Below are 12,427 nucleotides of genomic sequence, written 5' to 3'. Positions count from 1 at the left end.
TGACATCTCTCTTACCTGCATTAGTTTGTTTCTCATTTTTACATTATTAGAATTGAACTTTAAGATTTAGAGCTTAAATTTTAATTTCTAAAGTAATCGTCTGTCAGGCTTAGACAGGAGGATCGCAGGTTAAAGACTGGCCTCAGCAAACTTAGTGCGGCCCTCTGCAACTTGGTGAGACCTTGTTTCAAAATAAAAGAATATCTAGGCATGGTGATGCACACTTGTAATCCTAGCATTTGGGAGGCTGAGATAGGAGGATCGTGGTTCGTGGCCAGCCTCAGCTACTTAGGCCCTCCGCAACTTAATGACACCCTGTTTCAAAGTAACAAATAAAAAAAGTAGGGCAGAGGGTGTAGCCTGGAGGTGGAATGCCCCTGGGTTCCATCCCCAGACCCGCAAAAATATAAATAAATAAAAACAAAAGAATAAGATAGGACTAGGGGGTATAGCTCAGAAGTAAAATGGTCTTGAGTTCCATCCTCAGTACCACACACAAAAATAATCACCTGTCAATTTTCATTTTAGCACCAAGCATTAAAGGCATGAAGGCGCATGAGTCCCACTATTTGGGAGGCTCATATAGGAGGATAGTGGATCACGGTTCACGGCCAGCCTCGGCCACTTAGTGAGGCCCTCGGCAACTCAGTGAGACCCTGTTTCAAACTAAAGAAAAACTAGGGTTGAGGGTGTCACTCAGAGATAGAATGCCCCTAGATTCCATCCCCAGTACCACAAAAAAAGAAAAAAAAAAAGAAAATATTTAACTTTCAATTCCTTCTTTTTTTTTTTTTTTTTTTTACTTTTATTTTATTTATTTATTTTAGGCCAAGTTGAAGAGGCAAAATTAAAAGAGGCCCAATTACGAAATGAACTAAAAGCACATAACATTGACATTTCTGCAGCACAACAGGTACAGTTTCCAAGTATACTTTAAAGATTGCTAAATGAAGCCATTTTGTTTTGTTAGGAATGCTGTGGGCACTCTTGTCTGGGGTTCAAAGATCTGTGTGCACTGTAATCTAGTGACTAGGCCAACTAAATGACGGAATGCTCTTCACCAAGAAATTGCAGAGTGCATTTTTAATACAATGACACCAATAAATGTAGTTAACATACCGCTCAAAGTACTGTATTAAGAGGCTTGCTAAGCAATAACTAATAAACATGATGGCAAATAGCAAAAAGCAGTATAGAGTTTTCTTAAAATTTAGGTTCTTTTAAATGTGCAACTCAGTTTCAAAGAGAAGTAGTATAGAGAGTGTATTTCTTAACTAAGATAAAAATCATTGAGCCAGGCGTGGTAGCACATGCCTAGAATCCCAGTACTTGGGAGGCTGAGAAAAGAGGATTGCAAGTTTGAGGCCAGCTTTGGCAACTTAGTGAGACACTGTTTACAAGTAAAATAGGACTGGGAACATAGCTCAGAGACAGAATGCCCCTGGGTTCCATCCCCAGTACCACAAAAAAAGAAAAAGAAAAAAATCAATGAGTAGCTCAGTGGTAGATAAGTACTTGGAATGTTTAAAACCCCATCTTCAATCCCCCCACAGAAAAGAAAAAATATAAGAAGAAATAAAAAGCTGTCTGTCTTCAGTGTAGGGGTATAGCTCAGTGATAGAGCACTTCCCTGGCATGTACAAGGCCTAGATTAATTGCCTAGCCACACACACGCACGCGCACACACACACACACGCACGCGCACACACGCACAATTTCAGCACATTGGGAGTTTTGTATTAACCGTAGTTTTACCCATTTCTTCAGTGATGCCCACTGACTGTTCTCAAGTTCTCCAAATCATTCACTTTTCTCTGTTGTCCTTATTGGCTGCTTGGTGTAAGAGTAATTGGCCTTGTGGATCATTTTTCTTTATAAATTATAGATACCATACATTGAAGCACTTTTGAAAAGAAAGCTATCAGAGCAGGAAGAACTAAAGAAAAAACCTAGAAGATCGTGTACTCTTCCAAACTATGCTAAAGGCAGCGGAGATGTTTTGGGAAAGGTTAGTATGTAAATCTTACAAGTAGTAATCCATTTTGTTAAATTATGTTGTTTTGTTTAAAATCTGTTGTCTAAAAGTGACATTCTAGAGTATTTTCTTGTATTCATTTTTTATTTGTTTCAATAAATGACCTACTCTCGCCACCATGCTACGGATTTGGCAGAGCTGAAAAGTGAACTCCATGGTTGTCATTACTGAGAGATTGTTAACAGGTCTTCCGCAGTTCAAGACTCACTCACTTAGAGATACTGCCGTGTTACAGAGCTGTGTTGGAAGCCAAGAGTTTTATAGGTGACTGAAACTTGAGAGACAACAGAAAAAGATAAATTATCAGACATCTTTTTTTTAAGACCTTTTTTATATTTTATTTGGAAACAGGGCGTCACTAAGTTGCTGAGAGCCTCACTAAGTAGCTGAGGCTGGCTTCGAACCCGTCGGATCCTCCTGTCTCAGCCTCCCAAGCACATGCGCCACCACGCCCGGCTATTATCAGACATCTTTGAGTTGCAAATCTAATGTTAGAGAGCAAGTTCCTTAGAATTTAAGAACAACAACAAAGTGTTTATTGGCAGCCAAGGGAAGGAGTGCCAATCTTCTGTTGTCTTTCCTTCTTTGGTTGCCTCTGTCAAATTATTTATATTTTCATTTTTATCCTACAATTCTAAATGAATGGAAACCATTCTATTTTATGGTTTTCCTAAGTAGAATTTGTTTGCAACTCTTAGTGAATTGTAAAAGTTGCTTCTTCTCTTTATATTATCATCTGCAGTTTTCTAATACTCTCAGTTTTAAACACTATTAAGGTTTGTGGTTTACATATATGTGTTTATTCGTTGAACTTTTCCATTTAGTATTTGTTTCATCTTGTTGCTTTTACCAAGTGAAGGAAACAAACAAATACGGAGAGATTAAATAACTCGCTCAAAGTCACACGGCCAAGAAGTAGGGAGCCAGGACGCAAGGAGGCAGCCCGACTCCAGGGTCTGTGTCTTGCTTACGTACATTATTCTACTTCCACAACCACTTCGTGGCTCTTTTATTTCTAATTTATATATGAGGGAATTGAAATTTAAGGAACTCAGTGACTTGTTTGGATCTAATGATCCAGGCATCTTGGCTCCCACCTGGGAAGCTGAGACTGAGGACTACAGGTTTGAGGCCGGCCGCAGCAACTTAATGAGACTGTTTCAAAATTTAAGTACTAGAGCCACGTGTGGTGGTGCACGCTTGTAATCCCCGCACTTGGGAGGTGGAGACAGGAGGATCACGCAGGTCCAAAGCCAGCCTCTGCTGGCTTAAGAGACCCTGTTTCCAAATAAAAAATATAGGGGTGTGGCTCAGAGATGGAATGCCCCTGGGTTCAATCCCCAATACTACACCAGTATTTGTATTTGCACATCTGCAAATAGTTTAATCTGTGGAGTATTTTTTTCCAAAATTTAACAGCAAAATAGGTTACTAATTCAAGCCAATGTAAGTTTATACAGCTTGAACACTTTCTTATCTTTTGCTTCAGAACTCTTTATTTTGGCTTTTAAAGTATTCATTGTCACATTTTCACACGCTTATCTTTAACATTTCCACTTGGTTTTGTTAAATGGGTTGCAGATTGCACACCTAGCACAGATTGAAGATGACAGAGCTGCGATGGTCATCTCTTGGCACTTGGCAAGTGACATGGACTGTGTGGTCACCCTGACCACCGATGCCGCGCGTCGCATCTATGACGAGACCCAGGGGCGCCAGCAGGTGTTACCACTTGACTCTATTTATAAGAAGAATCTTCCAGACTGGAAGAGGTTAGGAAAAATGAAAGTGATATTATTTTCTACATCGTCTGGTTTGTTGATGTGGTGGTTTAGATGTTTAAAATACGCACGTGTGAGGCGGAGACAGGAGGATCGCGCAGGTTCGAAGCAAGCCGCGCTGGCGTAAGAGACCCTGTTTCAAAAATATAAAAATAGGTCTGGGAGTGTAGCCCGGAGGTAGAAGGGCTTCCAGGAACCCCAGTACCACCAAAAAATAAATAAATAAATAAAATACACACATGTACACACACATGCAAATGCACACACAGATCCAGAGCAGATCTTTGGCCTTTGCAAGAGAAAAGGTAAAAAGATATTTTTATAGTTAACAGAACACTTCTATCTGGGATAAAGCTAGATAAACTATCTTTTTGCTTATTTGTGTCTTATAAAAATAAATTATCATTTATATAGAGAAGGGTGTGTTGGTCCACTCATTCACAAACTTTACAACTGCCCATAGCAGAGCACCTATTTTGGCTAATTCATTCTTATTATAATATAAAGGTAGTATAAATATAGTTTCTTGAATTGTCACCTCATTTCCTCTCTCTCCCCTTTTTTTTGTACTGGGGTTTGAACCAAGGGGTGTTCTACCTCCAAGTTATACCCCCAGCCTCTTTTTTGTTTGGAGATAGGGTCTTGTTAATTTGTTAAGATGTCCTGAAAACTGCAGTCCTCCTTTCTCAGCCTCCCCAAGTACTGGGATTACAGGCATAAGCCACCATGTCCAGCTCAGCCTAGGCTTTTTTTTAATTTTTATTTTATAAGTACTCTGAGTAAAGCCAGGTGTGGTGGCGCACACTTGTAATCCCAGCATTTGGGAGGCTGAGACAGGAGGATTGTGGTTTGAAGCCGGCCTCAGCTACTACTTAGTGAGGCTCTTTGCAACTCATTGAGACCCTGTTTCAAAATAAAGAATCAAAAATAGGGCTGGGGGTGTAGCTCGGAGATAGAATGCCCCTGGGTTCCATCACCAGACACCCCCCCCCCAAAAAAAAAGAAAACTACTCTGAGTATACTTACTCTTAAATTTTTGGCTCAAAAGACTAGAAGGAAATGCAGACAAAACAAAATTAAAATTTATAACAGTATTAGCCAATAGACTAAGAACTTAGATATGAGTTTGCTGTGTCAGTAAGATTGAGAAAATAGCTAGGATTTCAATTCATGTCTGTCAGTTCTCAAATCTCCCACTCTGCTGCTAATCATTTTCCTCTTTAGAAAGCATAAGAGATCCTGACGTCAAAATTACCATGTTGAAGCCGGGCGTGGTGGCGCACGCTTGTAATCCCAGTGCTTGGAGGCTGAGACAGGAGGATCACAGGTTTGAAGCCAGCCTCAGCTACTTACTGAGGCTCTCAGCAACTTACTGAGGCTCTCAGCAACTTAGTGAGACCTTCTTTCTAAATAAAGTATAAAATAGGTCTGGGAGTATAACCCAGAGGTAGAAAAGCCCCTGCGTTCCACCCCCAGTACCACACACACACACACAAAAAAAAAAAAAAAAAAAAAAAAAAGCTGTGTTGAACAGGACACCGCAGTGACTCAGGAGGCTGAGAAAGAAGGTCACCATATCGAGGCCTCAGCTACTTAGCAAGACCCTGTCTCAAAATTAAAGGGATGAGGTTGTGGCTCAGTGACGGAGTGTCCTGTACTCAGTTCTCAGTACCGTAAGAATAGAAGTAAATGAAAATTAGACAGGGCTGGGGATGACACACAGAGTGCCCTGAAGTTCAGTCCCCAGTATCATAAAATAAATTTTTTTTTTACTATGTTAATAAGGTAATACTTAGCCGGGCGTGGTGGCGCACGCTTGTAATCCCAGCATTCGGGAGGCAGAGACAGGAGGATCACGGTTTGTGGCCAGCCTCAGCTACTTAGTGAGGCCCTCTGCAACTTAGTGAGACCTTGTTTCAAAATAAAGAATAAAAAATAGGGCAGGGGCTGTAGCTCGGAGGTCAAATGCCTCTGGTTCCATCCTCAGACCCGCAAAAAAAAAAAAAAAAAAAAAAAAAAAAAATTAAAAAATAATAAGGTGTTACTTTCTGTGAGAAAATTTTTTCTTCCAGGAAGGCCTCTTGTATCTCTGTGATCCCTAAAGACCAAGTGAAGAATATTTGATTTAGAAAAAAGTATGAATTTAATATTTAGAGCTAAAGTTTGCTCCCGTTCCCAGTATTATTCTTCCCCTTCTTTGCGTGCGTGTGCGTGTGCGTGTGCGTGTGTGTGTGTGTGTGTGTGTGTGTGTGTGTTGTGGCTGGAGGGATTCTGCTGCTGGAATTAACTATGCTAAAACTCCCACCGTGCCCTTCTTTCTCATTTACTTAACAAAGTCCCTGCCATCAGTCAGCCTCCATCTCTGAAACTCCATTGTTACTCAGGAGCTTCAGTGGCTACTCCGTGGAACACTGGGACTTAGGGAACTTGAGCCGTGTCCTTGCCTCGCAGTCTTGGCTTCGCCCCTTCCCTTTTCCGTTCTGTGGCAGGTCTCCAGGAGACACACCTGTATTCAGGGTCGCTCCTTGGCATCCTCATTTGGGGTCTGCTTTAGACAGTCTTTCTCCTTCCCTTATCAAACTGAACAACAGTTAGCTTATATTAGTAATGTGAACTAAATGAGGACAATAACACAGATAAAACCAAAAAGATATCTTATGTGGTAGCTGTTGTTTTTATTTCTAAGTTGAGTTTTTTGTTTGGGGGTTTTTTGTATTGATAATTAAACCCACAGGCATTCTACCTCTGAGCTACATTCCCAAACTAGTTGTATTTCTTATTTGGAACAGGGTATCACTAGGTTGTTGAGAGCCCCACCACACTGCTGAAGCTGTCCACGAAATCTCCACGAAATCTGTGCTCTTCCAGTCTCAGCCTCCCAAATACTAAGATTACAAGCCTGCACCGCCACACCTGACTTGTTTTTATTTCTAAGGACAAAATGCCTGTCATTTATAAATAGCATTTGTAATGAATTGGAAGTTGGTTATATGATCAATAGCAGTATATTTATGTTCTTTTTATTTTTAAAATTAAAAAATTATATATGTTTTAGTTAATATATTTTAAAAGCTTTTTTTTCCCCTCAAATTTAGACCTCTACCTCATTTCCGAAATGGAAAACTATATTTTAAACCCATTGGAGACCCAGTTTTTGCCCGAGATTTGCTAACATTTCCAGATAATATAGAACACTGTGAAACAGGTAAAAGTTGTTATGGTGTCTTTATTTTATACAGATATTACATTTGTGATAAAGATCTATGAGTCGCTGATTATGAAAACTTACTTTTTTAGTATTTGGCATGCTGTTAGGAGACACCATTATTTTGGATAATTTGGATGCAGCCAATCATTATAGAAAAGAGGTATGTATTTTATTTCTTTTTAAATCTGTAGCTCCAATTTTAACGTGTTTTTTAAATTTAATAAATTAAAGACATAGCCAGGTGCTGTGGCACACACCTGTAATCCCAGTAATTGGGGGGCTGAGGTAGGAGGATCACATATTCAAGGCCAGCCTCAGCAACTTACCAAGGCCCTCTGCAACTTAGTGAGACCCTATCTCAAACTAAAATATAAAATAGGGCTGGAAGTACAGCTCAGAGGTAGAACACCCTTGGTTAAATCCCCAGTACCACACACACACAAAAAAATAAATAGCTGGGCATGGGGACACAAGCCTGTAATCCTGTACTTAGGAGACTGAGACAGGAGGATCTCAGGTTCGACAGCAGCCTCAGCAACTTAGTGAGGCTCTCAACAACGTAGCAAGACCTTATTTCCAAATAAAAAAATAAAATAGGGCTGAGGGGTGTAGCTTAGAGGTAGAATGCCCCTGAGTTTAATTCATAGTACCAAAAAATATTGCTTGTAGCCAGCCAAGCATGGTGGCGCACGCTTGTATTCCCAGCATTTGGGAGGCTGAGACAGGAGGATTGCAGTTTGCAGACAGCCTCAGCTACTACCTAGTGAGGCCCTTTGCAACTCATTGAGACCCTGTTTCAAAATAAAGAATAAAAAATATGACTGGGTGTGTAGCTCGGAGGTAGAATGCCCTGGGTCCATGCCCAGTACCGCAAAAAATTGCTTGTAATCCCAGTATTTGGGAGGCTGAGGGAAAAGGTTTGCAGGTTTGCGGCCAGCCTCAACTACTTAGTGAACTTCCCACCCTGCGCGCAACTTAGTGAGATGCTGTTTCAAAATAAGGAATAAAAAATAGGGGGTGTAGCTTGGAGGTATAACTCCACTGCATTTAAAATATTAGAAACATAAGTAAAAAACATTCCATTTGGTGATATATACACATATAACTTAGTAGATTGAAGCCAGGCATGGTGGTGCACGCTTGTAATCCCAGCATTCGGGAGGCTGAGACAAGAGGATTCGGGTTCGCAGACTGCCTCAACTACGCAGTGAGGCCCTCTGCAACTCAGATCCTGTTTCAAAATAAAGAATAAAAAATAGGGGCTGGGGGTGTAGCTCGGAGGTAGAATGCTCCTAGGTTCCATCCTCAGTACTGGAAAAAAAAAAAAAAAAACCCACAGATTGATAAGCAGCATAAAACTGGGCAAAGTATATGAATGAGTGGGGCACAGTGAACATGAAAATCGCCTGTGTTTCTGGACTTCAAGATGATCTGAGCTCAGGACAGTGTTCCTCACTGTGACCGTGGATGTTCCCGTATGATACTGGTACAGGTGTCAGACGGTGTGGCCCGCTCTTGGTTTGCTAGAGCTTCACAGTAAAATGCCACAGACTGGTGCTTCAACAGTAACAGTTCATTGCTCCTCGGGCTGTGAGGTAGGAGCCTCCCTTCAGGGGTTCGCCCTCACCAGCTGTGGCTGCGGATCTGCTCCCTGCCTTGTGATAAGAATGCTAGGCATGCTGGATTAGAGCCTGCTCCAGTGACCTCATGTTAAAGCGATCACTTCTGCAGAGATGCTGTCCAAATGAGGCCACATGAGAACGAGGGTCAGGAGTTCAACGGGGGGAGGGGGACGTTCCACCCCCAAGATGCATCCCCAGGCCTCTTTGTATTTTTGTCTGGAAATGGAAACTCCTGCTAAATTGCTAGGAGTCTAGCTAAGCTTCTGAGTCTGGTCTCAGGCCAGTGATCCTCCTGTCTCAGTCTGTCGAGTACTGGGATTGCAGGTGTGCACCACCAGCTAGCTTCAACAGAGGATTCTATTTGAAAACAGTTGAGCCCATAGCCCTTTGGAGGGAAATTTGGCTACATAAGTGTTTGACTCATTTATTGCTACTAAGGAAGACTCCAGCAGTTAATGGCTCTAAACAACAACTTTGTATTAGCCAGCATTTGGGAGGCTGAGACAAGAGGACCGTGGTTCACGGCCAGCCTCAGCTATACTTAGTGAGGCTCTCTGTAACTCAGTGAGACCCTTTTTAAAAATAAAGAATAAAAAATAGGGCTGGCGGTGTAGCTCAGAGGTAGAATACCCCTGGGTTCCATCCCCAGTACCACAAATAAATAAATAAGTAAAATAAAATAAGGCTTGGCTTCTAGCTCAGAGATAGAATGGCCCTGGCTTCAATTCCCAGTACCAAAAAAAGTTTCAAAAGTCCTAATGGGCTTAGCAGCAAATACGTACTATATTCCCAGCACTTGTGAAACTGAGGCAGGAGGATGGACTGAGTCTAATGGTTCACGACCAGCCTGGACAATGTAGCAAGGTTCTGTCTCAAAAATTAAAAAGAGAGAAAGAGAGAGAGAGCCTTAGAAGTCCTTCAGATAGAGGAGGGCAGATCAAGAACGTTTGGATGGCTGCATGGGCAGAGAATGAAAAACAGTTTTATTTTCCAACACAGCAAGTTCTAGCTTAGAAATATTCTTTAAAATTATTACCTGGGTTCCAGACACGAAATCCAGAAGCTGCAGGCCTCTTAACCCAGCCTCAGGAAGTGCACAGCCCCACTCAGTTGGTCAGATCCAGGCAGGGTACAACATGATGGGAGATGGAAAGAAAGTCTTTTTCCATGGGAGGAGCAGCAAATAATTTGCTTCTATCTTTAAAGTATCACAACTTACCACAGTAATTGATTTTACAAACAAGTTCCTACAAATGTCCCCAAATGTGTACAAAAGAATATCCATTAAATAATTGATAATAGGAAACTTTAGCAACACTCTAAAACACTCTAAATTATTTTCATCAACTATGCAATAGAATGAGGGATAGCTGTTAAACAGAATATAATCGATTTTATATACCCTAACTTGTTGAAGTTATAAAAGGACATGTGTATAAGATAAAATAACCTTATGTACTTTAAAAAAAAAAAACCCCTAAAGTTAGGTTCTTACATGTTCTTTCTCTATTAAAAGGATTTTTTTTCAGGCATGTACCACCAAACCTGGCTTCTAGTTGCATTCATGTTTTAGGTAATTTTAAAAGAGAGCTGGGAGCAGCTCATTTGTATAGCTCTTATCCTTGCCTAGAATGTATGAGGCCCTGGGCTTGACCTCCAACACCACAGGAAAAGAGGGGAAGAAAGAAAGTCTCTTCTGAAGGAGAGCCCCTCAGAAGGCTGTTACAGTGATTGAGTAAAGTAATACATAAACGTCATTTGTCAAATATCCTGGAAAATGGTAAAATTCCAATAAGGGAAAGGTCTCTTTGGATCTGAGTAAATTTATCAAAGTAAATTTAATACACAAGAAATCCATCACTTAGTTTGTTTTGGTGCTTGCGCCTGAACCCAGGGCCTTGTGCATGCCTGAGCGCATACTCTACCACTGAGGTAGCCCGGCCCCTGGAGGCATTAAATCTAAGAAGCGTAGTGTTAGGGGCCTGGAAACTCCAAGAAGTAACCATGTACTGAAGTCATTGTAGACTTGCAAACTATTGTAATTGAAAAATGGGCAAGAGCTGGTAGGTGCACAGTCCTCATCCCCATGCTTGGCAGGCTGAGACAGGAGGATTGCAGGTTCGAGGCCAGCCTCAGCAACTTAGTGAGGCACTCTGCAACTTAATGAGACCCTGTTAAAAAATGAAGAGCCCCATAGGGCTGGGGGTAGACCTGGAGGTAGACACTCTACTACTGAGCTCATCTCCAGCCCTTTCAACTGTATTCTGAGACAAGGTGGTGCTGAACTGCCCTCGTTGGCCTTACACTTTGGCTCTGCCTGAGCCTCCAGAATTAGCTCTGATCGAGTGTGCACCAGCCGGATGCAGTGGTACACACAGGTAACTACCTCAGTACTTGAGGCTGAGACAGGAGAATTGCAGGTTGGAGGCCATTTTGTGGTAACTTAGCAAGATCCTGTTTCCAAATAAAATAATAAAATAAGACTACAGATCTAGCACAGGGATAGAATGTCCCTGGCTTCAATCCCCAGTACCACAAAAAAGAAGAAAAAAAATGTCATGCCGCCTTGCCCAGTCTCATATCTCATAGCCTATTTATTTACTTATTGTTTGTATGTGTGTGTGGTGCTGACATTAAATTCAGGGGCATTTTACATCTGAACGATACCTCCAGCCCAACCTTACTTTTTATTTGGAAACAGGGTCCCGCTAAGCTAACGAGAGTCTTCATATTGCGGAGGCTGTCCTTGACCCTGCGGTCCTCCTGTCTCTGTCTCCAACTCCCAAGTGCTAGGATCACAGAAGTGCCACCGCGCCGCTCCCTAGCTCTCTCCCTTCCACACCCCTACCTTTGGTTTGGTACTGGGGATTGAACCCAAAGGTCATCTACCTCCAAGCTATACCGCCAGGCCTATTTTATTTTTATTTTAAAACAGGGTCTCACTAGGTTGCTGCGAGCTTCACTGAGATGTTGAAGCTGGCTTCAAACCTGCGATCCTCTTTTTGTTGTTGTTGTTGGTGGTGGTGGTGGTGGTGGTGGTGGTGGTACTGGGGAACCCAGGGGCCTTCTACCTCCAGGCTATACTCCCAGACCAATATTTTATATTTTATTTGAAAACAGGGTCTCTTAAGCCAGCTGAGGCTGGTTTCAAACCTGCGTGATCCTCCTGTCTCAGCCTCCCAAGCAGGGATTACAAGTGTGCGCCACCACGCCCAGCTCATATCTCATATTTTAAGGATGAAGTTTTTCTTTTATCTGTGTGATTCAGAGGCTGCTCAAGCTTAACTATTAAGATTGAATGAGGTACTTTTATATGTTCTAAATTATGTTTGTCAGTAGTTTTTAATGTATGTTATCTTCTTGTGTGGCTTTGTCGTAATTTATGTAACTTATCAAGACATGTAAGTTTACTGTTTTTCAGTAGACATTGTTTCAGTGTGTGTTGTTCACATCTGTATTTTTTTCAGATTAAATTCTTAGAAGTGGAATTGCTAGGCCATGCAGATTGTTAGACTTTTCTTTTTTTTTTTTTTTTCTTTTTTTCTTTTTTTTTCCCTTTTTCTTTTTGGTACTGGAGATTGAATGCATGCAGGGGCATTCTACCCCTGAGCTAGACCTCATCTGAATTCCACTTTTCTGGTTATCAGCAAATTTTAACCTTTTTTTAACCCTCAGTTGTTTTTTTTTCAAACAGATTTTTAGAGACAAGAACATACTAAATTCAGTGGGGTTTTTTCCTGACTTTTCTGAATAATATAATTCTTAACTAGCTCTTTTTCCT

General features: G+C 41.4%; 1 protein-coding gene across 1 annotated transcript in view; it reads left to right on the top strand.

Annotated features, from left to right (window-relative positions):
* Positions 1–12,427, top strand: part of SMCHD1 (structural maintenance of chromosomes flexible hinge domain containing 1) — a gene marked incomplete at both ends in the record, with an annotated part of 136,390 nt that overhangs the window by 116,010 nt on the left and 7,953 nt on the right. Inside the window, 5 exons of the mRNA XM_080714285.1 lie at positions 828–913; positions 1,886–2,008; positions 3,617–3,807; positions 6,912–7,021; positions 7,114–7,184. Coding sequence (XP_080570411.1) covers positions 828–913; positions 1,886–2,008; positions 3,617–3,807; positions 6,912–7,021; positions 7,114–7,184 — 581 coding nt within the window. The remainder of the gene's footprint in view (positions 1–827; positions 914–1,885; positions 2,009–3,616; positions 3,808–6,911; positions 7,022–7,113; positions 7,185–12,427) is intronic.

The sequence above is a fragment of the Muscardinus avellanarius genome, assembly GCF_963383645.1.
Source record: "Muscardinus avellanarius genome assembly, chromosome: 17".
NCBI lineage: Eukaryota > Metazoa > Chordata > Mammalia > Rodentia > Gliridae > Muscardinus > Muscardinus avellanarius.
The sequence above is the reverse complement of the archived record's forward strand: the minus strand, read 5'-3'. Positions and strand labels throughout refer to the sequence as shown.